This window comes from Dromiciops gliroides, chromosome 3, assembly GCF_019393635.1.
Source record: "Dromiciops gliroides isolate mDroGli1 chromosome 3, mDroGli1.pri, whole genome shotgun sequence".
Classification (NCBI taxonomy): Eukaryota; Metazoa; Chordata; class Mammalia; order Microbiotheria; family Microbiotheriidae; genus Dromiciops; species Dromiciops gliroides.
The window spans coordinates 73,477,128-73,495,745 of NC_057863.1; the positions used below are offsets into that span (position 1 = coordinate 73,477,128).

General features: G+C 36.1%; 1 protein-coding gene across 1 annotated transcript in view; it reads left to right on the forward strand.

Moving 5' to 3' along the window:
* ABCA12 (ATP binding cassette subfamily A member 12) overlaps positions 1–18,618 on the forward strand; it is a 246,533-nt gene that overhangs the window by 187,968 nt on the left and 39,947 nt on the right. Inside the window, exons 32-40 of the mRNA XM_043993356.1 lie at positions 695–855; positions 2,020–2,256; positions 2,624–2,777; positions 5,857–6,109; positions 7,666–7,752; positions 8,175–8,268; positions 11,370–11,497; positions 14,383–14,470; positions 15,403–15,508. Of these exons, the coding sequence (XP_043849291.1) occupies positions 695–855; positions 2,020–2,256; positions 2,624–2,777; positions 5,857–6,109; positions 7,666–7,752; positions 8,175–8,268; positions 11,370–11,497; positions 14,383–14,470; positions 15,403–15,508 (1,308 nt within the window). The remainder of the gene's footprint in view (positions 1–694; positions 856–2,019; positions 2,257–2,623; positions 2,778–5,856; positions 6,110–7,665; positions 7,753–8,174; positions 8,269–11,369; positions 11,498–14,382; positions 14,471–15,402; positions 15,509–18,618) is intronic.

Here is an 18,618-nt window from a genome sequence, read left to right on the forward strand (position 1 = left end):
GGTGTCTTGATATGACCATGCCTATATTACCTATGTTCTGTGAAACAGAATAAGGGAGAATCATAATTATCACTTCATTTATTTCAATTGTAAATTTTTTACTATATATATATAAAAATATATATCTTTATTTATTTATTTATTTATTTATTTTTTAGTGAGGCAGTTGGGGTTAAGTGACTTGCCCAGGGTCACACAGCTAGTAAGTGTTAAGTATCTGAGGCCAGATTTAAGCTCAGGTATTCCTGACTCCAGGGCTGGTGCTCTATCCACTGCGCCACCTAGCTGCCCCCTATTTCAATTGTAAATTGATTCAATAGATTTTTTTTTAATTTTTTTTTTTTTTAGTGATCACTAGATCTGTTTAGGGACTTGTAATCAATTGGTTTAGTTTTAGAGAAAGTTTGCCTTTTCCCCTTCAACTTTCCCGGTTTGACACATCCTTTTTTTTTTTCTTTTTTTTGTTTTGTTTTGTGGGGCAATGGGGGTTAAGTGACTTGCCCAGGGTCACACAGCTAGTAAGTGTCAAGTGTCTGAGGCCAGATTTGAACTCAGGTACTCCTGAATCCAGGGCCAGTGCTTCATCCACTGCGCCACCTAGCTGCCCCCGGTTTGACACATTCTTGAACTCTGTCTTAGAAGATGACTAACTCTTCATTTCCCATAACCAGTTGTCTTTGTATGCATTTTTTAGCAAGGACAATCATCCTGTCTACACATCACTTAGACGAAGCTGAAGTGCTCAGTGACCGAATTGCATTCTTGGAGCATGGAGGCCTCAGATGCTGTGGGTCGCCCTTTTACCTCAAGGAAGCCTTTGGTGATGGCTACCATCTCATTCTCACTAAGAAAAAGGTCTGTCGTTTGCTTGAGCTACAAAAGCAATTTTGCTAATTGACCTGGGAAATTTAAACAATTTTGCTTTGTTGTTGTTTGAAACGAATTAATTTCAAAATATGAAACTAGGGCCTTCCTACTTTATTGATAAAACTCACTGGATACTAAAAGAACCAGTGACTGAGAAGTTTCCACAAGCTTCTCACATTTTAATTTTCCCTAACTTTTAAGTGATAGTTCCAGGTCAGAAAGTGAGAAGTCTGAAGGAATACAGTATAGACTTGCTTCATTATTCCAAAGGAAAAAAAGCATAGAATCATTTAAGAAATTTTAATTTACAACCCACAAAAATGAAGGCATGGAAAGTATTACAGAGAGGAGAAGTGGAATTATAATGCCATCCCAGTAATATCTTTCTCTAAGTTGAAATTCAATTATGGTGACTAAAGGTAGATCTTTAGTTCTCCAAAATAGCATCAGACTTTCCAAGGCTATGGGTGTTTGCATGATCTTGCACTAGTTATGTCTCTGCTGATCATTTTACTTCTACTAATTTTGATGGGGGCATCAAGGTGGCACAGTGGATAGAGTGTTGTACCTTGTGTCAGGGAGACCTGAGTTTGAATCCAACCTCAGACACTTAATGGCTATATTACCCTGGGCAAGTTACTAAACCTCTAAATGCATCATATAAAATGAGGGTCATAACATCTCCTACCTTCCAAGGTTTTTGTGAGGATCAAATGAGATAATAATTGTAAAGTGCTTAGCACAGTGCCTGGTATGTATAAATGTTAGGTGTTAGGTGGTGGTGGTAGTGGTAGTAGTAGCAGTAGCAGTAGCAGTAGCAGTAGTAGTAGTAATAGTAATATGTGGCCTCATAAAGTATACACATTTTTTCTAGACTAATTGAAAGTTATGTTTTAAAGAAAGATAGCAATATACTGAAATCTATCTCATTGATTTAGGGTCATTCTATGCAATGTTGAATATATATATGTGTATATATATATTATATAATTATATATAATACATAAGTATATATGTGTGTATATGTGCATATATGTATATAGATATAGGTATATAAGTTAAATATGTGCATGTATATATAAATATGAATATATGTGTATGTATTTACGTATATGTTTGTATATATTACTGTGACTGTTCTGTTTTTTCCAGAGTCCAAATCTACACTCAAGCAAAATATGTAACACACTGGCTGTGACCTCCATGATCCAATCACACCTTCCTGAAGCTTATCTGAAGGAGGATATTGGTGGAGAACTTGTCTACGTGCTGCCCCCATTCAACACCAAAGTTTCAGGAGCCTATCTTTCTCTCCTAAGAGCTCTCGACAGTGGCATGAGTGACCTTAACATCGGCTGCTATGGGATTTCTGACACCACTGTAGAAGAGGTATGAGATTATATCCATTTCTTAGTGAAATCTAGGGTAAACTTCAGGAAACATCAAGGAAAATACTCATTTTTTAAGGAGTAAGAAAACAGAAACAACCATTTAAAGTTATGTTTCACAAAATCATCCAGTCCTAAGAATTAGGTTTTCAGGTTCTTCCCCCCAAGTAAAAGTCCTCTGAGAGAATAAACATATTGACGTGACCAGGAAGCATATTTTTTCATTCCCCAAATAAAAATGTTGCCTTAAAGAAAATGGAAAACATCTGTTTCAACACATGTAGGACTCATGCAAAGTCAAAATCATACCTCCTGGGAAAAGAAACGCCATTATTCAATTTATGAAGTAATTGGGATTTGTTTTGTAGGTGTTTTTGAACCTGACTAAAGACACACAGAAAGATGGAGAGATGAGCACAGAACAATTCACGACAAAGAAAATTGGAGTGACTAAAGTCAATGGCATCATGACCCCTGATGATCTTTCTATGAGCAGCAGCAGCATCACCACTGAAAGAGACGGTATGCATTTAATTTGGTTTTGCTCTCGAGTTGAATAAATGAAATGAGTGGAAAAATCTAGAGACATGTTCCTAATATGTTACTAAAAGATACTTGCAGATATTAACTCTATGGTTTGCTGTTGCTAATTGCAAATTATTTTGAAAGCCTATCTTTCTCTTTTTTCATTGTTTCTCCTCTTTCTCCTTTTTCTTTCTTCCTTTATCTTTCCTTCTCCCTTTCTCTCTATTCTTCCCTTCCTCCTTTCTTCCTTCCTTCCTTCCCCTTTTAGAAATAAATTTTTAAAAAATCCTATGAGAAAATAATATGAGAGGGGACAGCTAGGTGGTGCAGTAGATAAAGCACTGGCCCTGGATTCAGGAGAACCTGGGTTCAAATGTGACCTCAGACACTTGACACTTGCTAGCTGTGTGACCGTGGGCAAGTCACTTAACCCTCATTGACACCCTCCCCCCCCCAAAAAAAAAAAAACAAAAACAAAAAAGGAAGAAGATAATGTGAGAGCTTCCTTGTTAGTATAGAGTAGGGATTCCCCATAGGTGTGATAGGTACCAGACTTTGGTGGTCTGTTGAAGCCTATAGACTTCATCTTAGAATATTTTTAAGTGATAAAATGAAATATATAGTATTATAAGGGAAACCAATCACCCAGACAGCTATACAACACAGTGATTAGAGCACTACACCTAGAGAGGAAGACCCGAGTTCAAATCCTGCCTCAGATAAGCTATGTGAACCTGGACAAGCGACTTAAATGGTGCCTGCCTCAGTTTCCCCTTATGTAAAATGGGAATAATAATAGCACCTACCTCGCAAGGTTGTTGAGAGAATATTTGAAAAGCATTTTTTAAACCTTAAGCCATTATATAAATGTCAGCTATTATTATCATTGAAGTAGTTATCAAAATATTTAAAACAAATTCACAGATACCAAGTTAAAAGCTCCTGGTATAGACAGAGGCATTATGTATTGAAAGGTTCACTCCTCTTGAAATCAAGGTTCCTAGGTTCATGTTCTAGCACTGACACAATAGCTGTGTGACCATGGGTAAGTCACTCACAAGGTTCTCTGAGCCTCAGTTCCCTCAGCTGTACTACTACCTGGCAAGATTGCTGTAAAGAAAATGCTATATAAACCTTTAAGCTCTATAGAAATATGAGTTATAGTTCTATAGGTGAGTTATCACTCTGGAGAGTAGGGACAATGGATTCCCAGATGGAGTAACTTTGGTGGGAATTATAGAAATATGAGAGTTATTATATTCAAATGTTTCTATGTCCCTTCCAGTGCTCTGAGTCTATAATTCCTATAGTTCCCTAGGTTCTTTACTGAAGGCATGTCTAGGAACTAGCTTGTAGTTTTTCATCAAGAATTTCAGCACAGGGGCCATTTTGGAAGCAAGTATAAATTGAGTAAAAAATATAATGAATACATTAGAATAATGTAGGATTGCAAAAAAAAATTATCTAAAATTTGCTGAAATTAGGAAAATTCCTGGAAGCAAAACTTTTAATTAATTATTTGTCTTACTAGGAAACTTTAAAAAGATAATCCCTGATTTTTATACATTTCTGCAAAACCCCAGTCTCATTTGGCCCCTGCCACATTACTCATTTATAATCTTTTTTTGGGATAATAGCTGTAGAGTCAATGGAATTGAATACTTTGATTAGCAAATGACTGTCTGCTTCAGAAAGTCAATGTTATGTATTTGCCTCTGCATTTGTTTCACAGTTCAGAACTATTCTTCAGTCAAAATGTTCCCTTCATTGACATTATCTTTTAGAAAGCACATTTACCCTATTTGATACACCTGTAAGTCATCCACATGTAATTTCTCAAGGAACAGAAAAGCATACTAATTAACTTAAAATATTCCGCTCCTTATACTATTCCCTTTTGAGGAGATAGGAGTTTGCATTTTAAACTTGTTCACTCTGTTTAATTGGAACCCATTTTAAATTACACCGCTTTGTATTTCCCTTATCAGCTAAATGAAGATCATGATTTCTGCCTGGCATAATTCATGATGTAAAATTAAAAATATCCACAGCATTGTCATCTTATCACATGTTAAGTGCCTTGCTGCAAGTTTTTGAGAGAATGTCATATTTGAACCTATTTTGGCAGGGGGGCTACAGAAATCATTAGTTAGAAAGGCTTCTACTCAGGAAGTCATCTTTTATGGTTTCCACAGCTGTTCTTGACTGTCAGCAGTCATGGACATTTTCTCAGCACATAGATAGCTGGTTCAGTGTCAGGAGGTAGAAAATTTGAACTGATGAGTTCTCTGCTTCTCATAGTAGAGTAAGGATTAAGCTTTGAACACCATAGACATGTTTCCCAACTCTAAAGAAAGGAGAGTGAATATACATTTGTCATAGCACCTTGGGAAAAGAGAGATTTTAATTTTAACTGGTTTGTGTGGAATGTGACTGATCATACACTTCACCATTCAGAACTAATAGTTGGTTAACTCTCAAGAGGAAAGATGATTCCTCACTTAAGGAATTATAGGATATTCTTAGAGTGGGTTCCTGTGCCAGTCTCCTCTTACCATTTATGAGCTCCACTCCTAAACTGGGCTCATGCTTTAGTGTCCTTTTAGCATTTATGAACTCTATTCCCAATTGGCCCAGTACATGTTGAGCCCACATAAAATTAACTTGGTCTTTGGGGACTACCAGGCATAATCTGCCTAATGCTATTAATTGGTTTTAGGGAAACATGACATTAAGAGAAATAACATTACAGGGGGAAGTTAATAGGAGCAATGTCATAAATATGGAGTGAGGTCAAGAATATAATGAGAGTACACTTAGCGAAATGGCATCACCGTAGAGTTTGGTTATAATGTATTAACAATTTTATTGTAAAACGAGATGGATCAGGGCAACGCTAGGGCCTGACTGTGCCGTTTTCACATTAATGCTGAAAATGCTAATGTGAATATAGAAAATATTTCATACATACTTGACTGCTCAGAGTTTGTCTGCATCTTCTATAGCTTTTAGACATGTTCTTGGAAGATGTATTTCCCCATTTGACCAACAGCTCATCTCTGTTTCTCTCAAATAGACAAAGTCTTGACAAGAGCAGAGAGGCTAGATGGGGTAGGGCTTTTGCTGAAGAAAATTATGGCCATCCTTATTAAGAGGTTCCACCACACTCGCCGAAACTGGAAAGGCCTCATCGCTCAGATCATCCTCCCAGTTGTCTTTGTAACCACAGCCATGGGGCTCGGGACGCTGAGAAATGTCGGCACAGTCTATCCTGAGATACAGCTTTCTCCATCTCTTTATGGAAACTATGAACAGACATCTTTCTTTGGGTAAGTATCTTTTCTAAAGTAAAGAAATATTTCTTTCCAATTTCAGCCAATCGACAGTTTCTAATGAAGTGCTGACCGGGCACCATGCATGTGTCAAACACAAGAGATTACAAAGAAAGAAAAAGCCAACCCTTCCCCTCAAGTTGCTTCCATGATGGGGGAGATGGCATGTCCGTAATTAGTTACATACAGAATAGATGGAAGGTAACCTTAGAGGCAAAGACTTGATTTGTTTTGAGAAGGCTCAATGTATTGAATCTCATACAAGAGAAACAATGCAAAACAATACTGAGAAACAACAGAATCTAATTTTGTTAATGTTAAGGTCAGGTATTAATTATAGCATCAGTAAGGTGTATACTTATAATGATAGAAACGCTGTAATCCCAGGAGCTAATGAAGCTAGGTTTACATGGATGTCTGCCCTGTGAAGTATCAACACCAAGATCCCCCAAAATAAATCATCTTAAAGATAACAATTTGTAGAATAGCACTGGATGAGGAATGTAACAATTGGAGTGACAGCCACCTGCTGGAGAGATACTGTAGGAAAGTTCCACCATGAGGAGAAGGCTTCTGAGGGCAAGCCATGTGGTCAGGTCCTTGGAGTCAGGAAGTGACATTTGCTCGAGGGTACTGTCAATCAAGGCTACCAGCCAATTAGCTTGGAGATGTGTGTGGGGGATGTGGCCAGTTTCACAGGAGGCTTAGGGGATGAAGGAGGTATGGATCACTCTCTTTCGCCAGGACTCTTGTGGAGAGCAGAGCAGGAGAACTGTAGCTCCCCAAGATAGATAGCTGAATCTAGGCCTCTTTCTCTCTCTCTTCACCAAATTCTTATTCTCCTTAACAAATGCTTAAAAGTCTAACTCTTGCTAAAGCTTATAATTTATTGGCGACCACTCATTAGATATTTTAGACAGACTAGCTAGAATTTTAGACCTTATAGGAATCAAGAAAAAAGTTTTTAGGTTCTGGCTCTACTACTAGCTATAGATTGATTGAGTGACCTTAGATAATGATTTTGCTTTGAAGTCCATAAGCACTATGTTGATGATTCTTTTAAAGTATTAATAATAATAGGATTATATATCTGTACCAGTTACTTAACCCTCATTGCCCTGCAAAAAAATAGGATTATAAAAAGACAAGTTATTATTATAGTATATTTATGTGATTAAAATTATGATTATATAATGAGATCATATATAAACGTAATATTAGTATTATATTTAAATATACTTTATGCAGACTAATCAATAAGTTTAGAGTCATAAATCTGAAGAATATTCTATTTAGAGACAATGTAAAATATGTATGTATATCCATCTATAGATAAATGCACAGTAATATATGTCACCACATATTCATATCTATGACACAAAGTTTATAGAACAGATTATTTCTTATGTAGTAAAGAAACCTATCTATATCATGCACAGCCTCTTCAAAGTGTTGTGTATGTATATATGTGTATGTGTGTGTATGTGTGTGTGTGTGTGTGTGTATAATCAAAGAATAATGGAAGAATTATAATGTATTTTTTCATCTTTTAGGAACTCTCATCCAAGCACAGAACCGTTAGTCTCTGCAATGCTGACTTTCCCTGGAATAGATACCATATGTTTGAACACCAGTGATACGTAAGATGATCTTTTTTCCTTTTCCTTTTCCCTTCCCTTTCCTTTTCCTTTCCTTTCCTTTGTGTTTCAGCTTCCTAATCCGAAGAAAAAAAATACTTGAAAAAAATCAGTTGAAGTTGGTAGAAGTCCCTCTTTAACACTATTCTTCAATTTCCTAAATCTTCTCTGGTTCATTTTGTTGCTTTGCCATCCTAAAAAACTTCCAAGGTGCTACAAGTTCAGAGTAATTTGACTTACTTATTCTTAAACAGTTAAAAGTTCCCCTTGTTCAACATCCAAATTATGGGATTTATAGTATAGCATGTTAATTTTTAGAAAATTTACAAATCAACTTTGGGACTATTTTACCTGAATCTTTATTTGACATATACTTTATCAGAAGGAAAAATCACAATGTCATCTCTCATTATTCTCATTTACAGGAGATGTTTAAAGAAAGATGCTTTGGGTCAATGGAATACCAGTGGAGAACCTATCACTAACTTTGGTGTCTGCTCCTGCTCAGACAATATTCAGGTATTAATGAAAAAGGTTTCAGTGAAATGGAACATTTGAAGCATGAAAGATACATGTAGGTTACAAGGTTGTTATTGTTGTTGCTGCTGCCTCTGCTACAACTACTATTTTAGTACAGGAACCAAATAAGTCAATAGGATTGGTTCTAGGCATATCGAGATATTGATTTTTACCTCCAGAGTCTTTTCCTACAGGTCATTGGTTTAAATCCATCTTGGGTCATATGTCTAAAGGGAGGGAGTTTTATGATGGTCTTTGTTCACCACTAACAAAAAATGAATTTTTGGTCTCAGTTCAACTCTATCTAGAAAACTCAGTATGACACAACAACATGTCAGCATAACTGTCACACTTGAAAATACAGCAACTTGGCTCCTGTAATGCTTGGCTGAAAAGATAGATAGGGCTAAAACAGAGCCCTATATGTCTCTTGGTAACACCTCCAGACTGTAATAAAAGCACATTTACTGAAAGAGGCAGAAAACATTATTCTGCCTTCACTTCTCCTGCCCCTGTTCCATAGATAAGCACTTTGGTTTCCAGGCATATCAATTCGGCACCTTTTAAGAGTCCCAAATTCACTGGGGAAATTAAAGATGGTTAGGGAGAAGAGACATGTTATTTTCTGAGATTCACTATATTGTCAACTCACCTTCCCTTGGGGGGAAAGATCTAAATATATTTTCTTCCAAATGGCATATAATCACATCCTGCAACAAAGATGGCTATCTGTTGTATTGCAAAGGAAAAATGCTTTCCATAAATACAATCTATTAGTGCCTTCATTCTATGGAGGATGTTACTGATCGTAATAGGCAGGATTTAGCAATGATTTCTTGATTATTAAACAAAGAAATATTTGTGGTCAGCTTTCTGATAGGTCTCTATAGAATCAAAACCTAATCATAGAATATTTTAGGCATTTAAAAATTCTTCCTTGTTTAACTGTGATGATACCTTTATCTACCTTTAAAAACTTTCATCTGAATTCATTTTAGGTCTCCTTCAATATACCCAACGCTGTACAATTACATGCATCCCCTTTAGTTGCTAAAAGATCACAATGGACAACCCACCCTATGCAAAAGTAAAGTGAATCTGATTGTGGAAGAACATTAGGACCCGAAGTGACCTTAGATATTCCCTAGAACCAACCCTCCCATTTTACAGATAGGGAAACTGAGGTCACATAGTGAGTAAATAGCAGAGAAAGGACTAGAACCCATTTCTTCTGACCCTCCTCAGTGACAACCCTAGTCTGATGTTACCACATTATACCACACATTCTCTTGTACTAAGATTCTTAGGAGGGAGTGATATGAGAAATGCCATCAAATTAATTTAAGTATCAAGAAACTCCATTTAAGTCTAAGTTTCAACACATTCATTCATGCATATGTACAACTGCTACATTGATTAATGAAATATATATTCAGTTCTTTTTTTGTAATGGACATCTACATTTAGTCAGAAGCTTTACATCAAAAGGAAAGAATATATCGTGAATATATATACAATCCTGTGGTTACAGGGTCTATTCTAACTAAAGTATTAATTCTGCTGCAATTACGCAGTAGTTGTAACTATCTTTGCTCTAATGGATTGGGATTTTAACATATGAAAACAGTTGGAAAAATAGCCTATAGTTATCTTCTTATTACTATCTAATGAGTAATATATTTGGTAAGCACACTGAGATTTTCATATTTAGCATTTTATGCTGTATCCATCTGAGCTATTATTTGGGGTGCTTAAATTTGACATCTCTGAAGTTAATGGCCCCAAAATATGTTTCTAGTTTGATATCACACTGTTTGGCCAAATTTTAAAAAATGCAAAACAGAGATGGATTCTCTTTTCTACTCAGTCCATTCCTGTACTCAAGGATTAGGAAATGGACAGAATGTAGATCCCATCTGTCTAGTCATGTAACTCTGAGCCAAGGTTCAGAAGCAGGCCGTGGGACAAGAATGGGAGTCTATTAAAGTGTTCTTAGCTGTCTTTCAAGGCTCTATTGTCATTGAAACTGGAAGATAAGAAATGGAAGGATGCCTGCTTTATTAGTGGAATGTTTTATTGATGCGTTTTTGCAGTTTTTATAGACTTCACAATAACTTACCTACAGATGTCTCTGGTCCACCATGGTACCTTCTCATATTTAAAGAAAAGGAAAAAAGTTAAGCAAAGAAGGATAGTGTGATTACAACTGGCATCCCCAACTATAGTCCATCATCTCTTTACCAGAAGAAAGGGAGTGTGTTCCAACAATATCATACCTCTGAAAGGAATAGTGGCCATTGCATTTTATCTGAATTCTGTTAGTTTCTTTTTTTTAATGCTGTCTTCATTTACATTGCTGTGATTGTTGTAAAGATGTGTTTTCCCTGGTTCTTGTTTCTTTGTTCCATGTAGATCATACAAGCCTCCCCATCTTTCTTTGAATTCTTCCTACTCATCATTCTTTACAGCACAATAATATTCCATTCCATTCCTACATTAAAATTAGTTCAGCCATTACCCAGTAGAAGGATTTTTGTATTTAAGAACCTGGAAGTGCAGAAAATTAAATTCATAAATGGAGGAGGAGTTGTTTTTTAAAAATGCCTTTTGCATCTGAATTTGATGCCTAAAACTGTTAATGCTTTTTTTTTTTTTACTCCTTGGTAATGTGTGTCGAGTAGCTTATTTAAACTAATGTTATCCTTTTATTTTTTGGCAAACTTTTCTTTCTTCTCCATGTATTACCAAGGAAGCTCAGAATCAGCCTGCTATTTGTTTGTTATTTACACTGCAACCACATCAAGCTTGTCAGCACAGTTCAAGGGATGTCGCATACTAGTTAACCTGTGTCCCTCCTGCTGGCTGTAAGACAAATCAGAAAATACAGCATATTCTACATAAATAATAGCTATTTGTCCTAATTTCTTGGCACAGATAAGTTGACTTCTTTCCAAGCTCTTTAGAGTCAGGAGACGTTCTTATCTCATTGGAACAGTTGCAATGGAAGACAAACCATGAAAGAGAAGCTTCTTGACACTTGTCTGTTTAATTTGTTTAGCTTTGGTCAGAAGAAACTTTCATTTTGTAATTTGCTCTTTCAGGAATGTCCCAAGTTTAACTACTCCCCACCTCACCTAAGAACATATTCTTCCCAAGTCCTTTATAATCTCAGTGGGCATCACATGGAAAATTACCTCATTTCAACAGCTAATGAATTCATCCAAAAAAGGTAAAAATAAATCCATTTATAACACTTTACAAGGTTATTATCAAGTCTTAATGTTACTTTTTTTTTTCAGTACATGATAATATGTCTTGAGGACCTTATTTAAACTAATTTTGTCCTTTTATTTTTGGAGATCCTTGATACCTTCCCCACACATCAGCCTAGTATTTGTTTATTGGTCAAGGAGAAAGGGATAAACTGGATGTGAAAACTGTCACTGGTACTTTATATAGTTCCATTTTCCTTTCATTTTAACCTAAATATCCAATACCTTTTAAGAAAGAAAAAAATAGTGGAAAGAAAAATAAATAGTGGAAGTGCAAGGTGTAAAGATAATTTTTAAGTTCGTTTTGAAAAAATACAAATTAAATTTTTCTTTGGAAGCATGATATTTAATACCTGAAGTAGATTGGGAGCAACATAGGGCAGAGTTATATAATAAAAGCCACACTGGATCAAAGAAAGGAGGACCTGAGTGCTAATCCTAGCTCAGCTACTTACTACCTGTGTTAAATCACCCTGCTGAGACTCAGTTTGCCCATCTGTGAAATGAAAAGGTTGGTCTAGATGATTGCTAAGTTTGACTACATCCCAAAAGCCTCTGCTCCAAGGCTGATGTTGAGTTCAAACATAATTGCTTGGACTATTGGTATAGCTTTGGAGTTCCAAAGAACAACTATTAATTATATACTAACAACCTTAAATTTCTTTGAAATATTGTTAAGAATTGGTCCTAACCATGATTTCAGAGGACTGTTGATAATCTATGATATCTACCTCCTGACAGATATGTGATAGATTCAAAATATAGAATGACATAAATTTTTAAACATAAAGTGGGAATTTTTTTTTTGCTTGACTATGAATAGCTATTATAAGGATGCTTTCTAAACTGGAAAGAGGAAAAATTGGAGGAAGAGAAAATAAATGCTTTTTAGTTGAAAAATAAAATTAAAAAAAATAAAATAAAATAGTTGGTCCTGGGTTCAATAATAACACTTATCAACTATATAGAAAGCATGTTAATTAAACTCATGCCTTCTATTAAATCAGTAGCCAGGCTATATGGAACAGTGATTACAGTATGGCAAGCCCAGGCAATAACTATTTGTATAAAGCTGGACGAGCTAATTACATCTTAATAACAGTCTTAGAACTGTTGATTAGCTAGCCCGGATTAAGGTTTATTGATAAAACAATGATGACAGTGGGCAGTCAACCCAAAGAAAGGAAACAAAAGGCTTTCTTGAGTCCAGACCCTATGAGATAAAGACCCATTCATTATATAATGTCCATGGAAAGGAAGGAGGAAATGTGGGGTTTTATTTTCCTTTTGTATGTATATTTGGCTTTGTTTCCCCTTATTCTTCTTTCCAGTAGGGATAGGGGTGAGGGGATAAAGAGAGATAGGGTGTGGAAGGAAGGAAGGAAGGAAGGAAGGAAGGAAGGAAGGAAGGAAGGAAGGAAGGAAGGAAGGAAGGAAGGAAGGAAGGAAGGAAGTCAATGAGATTTTTCTTAACTGCAAAGAAAAGGAGAAAAAGAAATCCAGAGAGAAACATAGAAAAGCAGGACAGCTTTGAAAGCTATAAATTTTATTTCTTATATAGTTAAAAAGAAAAATAAGCTAAATTAATAGTGATCTGAAGTTTCATGTACAATCCTTTTTTTACTCTATCATATATATGGAAATGTCCATTTCATTTAAGTTCGGAACAAAATAAATTTAAAAAAAAAGAAAAGGAAAGGTGATCTCAAAATGAATGTATCTATATGGAAGAAGGGTGAGTGAGTTTGATTAATGATATATACTAGCATTTTCCCTAATTTTTTATTCCTTCTAAATAGAAAATATAAAGTTGGAGATCATCTATTCCAATGCCCTCATTTCATAGAAAATGAAACAAACTCAGAAAGCATGACTTTTCCAGTGTCACATAACTAGTTCATGACAGAATTAGCATTTGAACCTGGATTTTGTTGGTTCTAGAAAAAAAAAAGTAGTAAAGAGATTTGAATTAGCAAACAAAACCCAAAAAATAGAGTCAATGATCTGAAATCATTTGGTTTAAAGAAAGGAAACCTGAAATATAAAATGTACTCTAAGATTTTTAAGAATATCAGATATGAATCTGAGTGGACACATTCTTAACCACTGGTAAATTCAGGACTCTCAGTTACACTTCTGCCAACTAGAATGGGAAAAACAGGACATAAATTTAAATCAAAGTCTCTTCAGGTAGCCCATTTAAAGTGTTAATAAAGTAGTATTAGTATGTGACAAGTGTCAAGAAAGGAGCAGAGCTAGTGCAGTTAGCATAACCCAAGCCATATTCTTTTACTAGAAATTGATCTGTACGTGAAGAGTGGGGGAGAGCCTTGTCCTCATGAAGCACTAAGGAAAAAAAATCAGATGAAAACATCAGTCAATTAGCCAAGGAGTGTTGAAAAAAACAACAACTCAGCAACACTACATATTCAATGAAACAAGGATAGAGTACATGAAGATGGCTGAGTTTTTTCCCTAAATGTCAATAACTTGGTTCTAACCTAAATGTTAATGGACTAAAATGGTTAACAGATATAAAAAAGTATTTCCAAAAGACATAAAAAGAATTTTTTAAGTTGATAAGACTATAGACTTATTGAATACAGAGTTGAAAGGAACTATGGAGATCATATAACCCAACTCCCTCGGTGTACAAATGAGAAAATAAGTGCCCCAAAAGATATAGTAACTCATCCAAAGTTTTTCACAATTGTATTTATAGGAGAAACTCAAGACGGGGAGGAGATAAGGATAAATTCCCACTTATGCTGTCTAGAAAGGAATAAAATATAACCTTTTTCCCATTAAAATAAATACAAACTTGCTTGTTTTTTCCTCATAGGTATGGAGGTTGGAGTTTTGGATTACCTCTGACTAAGGACCTTCGCTTCGATGTAACAACAATTCCTGAAAATAGAACACTAGCCAAGGTAATTTCTAATGCTTGCTTCATACTTTGCAAACAATTCAATTATGAAAATTTGCTAGGTGATTACCCAAGTTGAAGGAGTTTTCAAATGGCATATAGATGTGTCTCCATATACACAATCTTTGTGTTTCTTAAAAGTTTGCCCATGAGTGCGGTTTTGTAAGTTTAGTCCTGTTTTCCACTTGGCCTACATAAAATTCTGCAAGATGTTTTAACTTTATTTCTAATTCATCTTTAAGTAGCATTTTAATTTTAAATTTCTCCCATCACAAGGTCTTTAAAATTCAACAAAATGACAAACCATTAAATGAACCAGAGGAAAACTCACCACTTTGAATAATAATACCCCAGTCCATATTTTTAGGATGTTGAATTTCTAAAATTGATGCACACTTGTGCTTTAAAGCCCAGAGTCTGTTACATAGACTATTTGGTAATTCACTACATGGTTGAAGTTCAGATGGGAATAATAGATTGATTAATGGAGAAAGAAAATATAGGGAAGCGAGATGTTTTTTATACTAAAATAAACATTGGTTCACAAGAAATGACAACGTTGTTTGCTATTTTTTTTCTCTCCAACACAGTTATATGGGAGATATTATTGGAAAGCTGTTCTTAGCTCTAGGTTCAACATTACCAATGACTCATCATGGAGATGATGTCACTTCCCTAATTTTTACTTCAGATTTATAACCCAAGTTAACTCCTTCCCAGTGCATGTGCTTTGCAAAATCCATGTGTTGAGACAAATTGAAGTAGCCACATCCTGTATTCTAAACCACAACTCAAAATCTCATGACCTTCCAAGTTGGATTTTAAAATGTATTGGGAAGTTTTCTTATACCACTTGACAGTTAAAGTTAAACATGAAGGTTTTCTAGTTCATTTTTAGGGTGATGTTAATCTTGTCTTGTCTTGGAATTGCAATAGGTATGGTATGACCCTGAAGGTTATCACTCCCTTCCTGCTTACCTGAACAGCTTCAACAACTTCCTCCTTCGAATTAACATGTCGGACTATGATGCTGCCAGACATGGTAGGTTTGCTGAGACTTTCTGAATGAAACTTTCTATTCTTTCCACATGCAAAAAATTTTGTGTCTTTATTGATTAACTTGAGTCTATCCTGTGTGTGTGTGTGTGTGTTTGTGTGTGTGCATGTGTGTATGTGTGTGTGTGTGTGCATATACATACATCCATATTCAAGCAAGAAGTAGACCTATATACGCGTGTGTACATATGTGTATATATGCATTGTGATGTTTAAAATCTAAATGTGTGGTCGCCTTAAATTAGAAGCTTTAGAACCAGTCTTTGGGCATTAAGATTTTATTAAAGTATATGAGGTATTAGAAAAAAAAAGAACAAGTGGAGTTAAGTAAAGGCCTAGAGTTCCAGTCTGGTCTGGTTCTTCCTCAAGTCCTCCGCCACAAGCCTGCTTCAACCATGAACTGCCCCTTAAACTGAGTGTGGAAGCTTTTTATAGGTCTGGAGCAGAGGCGGTCCTTACATACTACTTCAAGCTGATTGGTAAGCATCATCCAAGTCCATTGATTCACTGGACTTGAAGGTGGTCTGCAGTTGAGTTCAAAGTCCTTAGCTGCTGAGAACAATACCTTCTTAAGGGCTAGCCAGGTGTGGTTACCATCTAATTAACTTGAAGTAGGTTAATTAGCAAAATCAATCACTCACTTAATTCAATCAGTTTAGATTAATCTCCAGGTTAGCCTTTGAGTATCTGCCAAATCCCGTTATTTTCTCACGGTATATATGCATGCATGTATATACGTGTGTATATACATGTGTGTAAATATACACGTGCATACATGTACATGCATATGTGATTATACATTTAAATAGACACATGTGTATGTACGTGTGTGTTATATATCTGTGTATATGTATACTTCTATACATATATACACAAATATGCATACATATATAAATATGCACAATATTTATATTTATGTATATATGCCTTATTTGTAACAATGTTGTTTACATGTTGTCTCCCCCACTAGACTGTGAACTCCTTGAGAGTAGAGGTTTTCTTTTACCTTTCTTTATCCAGTGCTTAGCATGATACGTGGAACATAGTAAATGCTTAATAAAGACTTGTCAACTGATTCTTTATTCCAGTCTGGCAGATATTTTTCATCATATAAATCACAACTGAGAAGAAATTTGAAAGCATGAATAGAAAGTGTGGTTGGCATGCACTTTATCTAGTAGATGAAATGGCAAGACATACTGATGATGATGGGGAAATATGCCTTTACTTTGACAGTTACCTAACATAGCTATGAGTAACTAAAATATTATTTGTGCTAAAATAGGAAATCAAGCTCCAGTATCATAAAAACTAAAGTTTTTTTTCTTCTTCTTCAAGAGGAATTGATCTGTAGTTCCTCCCCGCCCCCTACACATGTAAAGATCCATTGAATGAAGAAAAATGAATGGTTAATATTTGCCAGTTGAAATACTATTAGTGAATACCTTAATTTCAGTGTACTTCACTTTCAATCAACAAGCCTTTGTAGAGGTTGCGTCCTCTGAGTAGAGCACTGAGCTTAGACTCAGAAAGACCAGACTATGAATCCTGCCCCCAGATGCTTACTAACTGTGTGATCTTGGGCAAGTCATTTGAATTCTCTTTGGCTTCCTCATCTACAAAATGAGGGGGCTGGACTCATCGATCTGTTAAGGTGCCAGCTAGTTCTAAATCTATTATTCTATCATCATCTCCACACAGCTTCATGATGATTTTCCTAATACTTGGGTCTAGCCCTGTCGCACCCCCCACCCCACCCCACTCAGTAAATTCAAAGACCTACCTACTATCTGTAAGAGAAAATATAAATCCCCCTGTTTATATTTGTAAAGCCCTTCCCCTAACCTCTTGGTGACTTAGTTTCTTATCTGTAAAAGGAGAGCTTTGGACTCAATGACCTCTAAGATCCCTTTCAGCTCCAAATCGGAGCTCCTTACTATGGATGAGACAGGGAGTTAGAAAAACAAAGCCCAAAGAGACATTTCTCTCAGGGACCTTGTGTTTTAAGTGTGTGTTTAGACTGGGGTGGGGTGGGGTGGGGGAACCTTTATACAGATAAGGCAATGAAAATTATATGGGAAGTAAATACAAGATCATTCCAGGGGATGGGTCTTGGCAAGGGGGTAGGAGGTTATGGGGTTTCAGGGGAAAGATCAGGAAAGGCCTCGGGTAGGAAGTGACATTAGAGCTTTTAAAAATAGGTAATGATTTTAAGACTCTGAGAGAGGGAAAGAGCTGTTGGAGCTTATTATCTCATTTTGAGATTCTAATAGAGGGACAGCTGAGTGGTGCTGGCCCTGAAGTCAGGAGGACCTGAGTTCAAATGTGACCCCAGACATTCACTAGCTATGTGACCCTGGGTAAGTTATTTAACCCTGATTGCCAGAAAGAAAGAGAAAGAGAGAGAAAGAGAGACAGAGAGAGAGAGAGAGAGAGAGAGACAGAGAGAGACAGAGAGAGACAGAGAGAGACAGAGAGAGACAGAGAGAGACAGAGAGAGAGAGAGACATACACAGAGACAGAGAGAGACACAGAGACAGAGACAGACAGAGACAGATGGAGACAGAGATGCAAAGATTCTAATAGAAAGGAAGCTTACTTGCTTATTCCTCATTCTTCAGATAAACATAATTTAACCCAAGCCAACAAACATTTATTAAGCACCTACTATATGCAAGGTGGTAGAAATACAAAGACAAAACATAGATTAGTCCTTGTCTCCAAAGAGTTCATATTCTCTGTTAGGGGAGGGTAGAAAGAGAATAAGACACATAAGCACCTCAGTATGTCAATGATCACTTCAGGGAGTCCTTGAGCCAGGGGTTCTAAGAGACAGAGGTGAGATGCGCATGAATTCCAATGATAAGTTTCAGCCTTTGCAAAGATACAGCAATGGGACATGGAAGACTGAATTCAAGCAATAAGAAGTAGACCAATTTTGCTAAGACATAAAGCAGCAGTTGGGTGGTGTAGTAGATAGAGAAACATGCCTGGAGTCAGAAAGACTCATCTTCCTGAGTTCAAATCTGGCCTCAGATAATTACTAACTGTGTGACCCTGGGCAAGTCATTTCATTCTGTTTATCTCAGTTTTCTT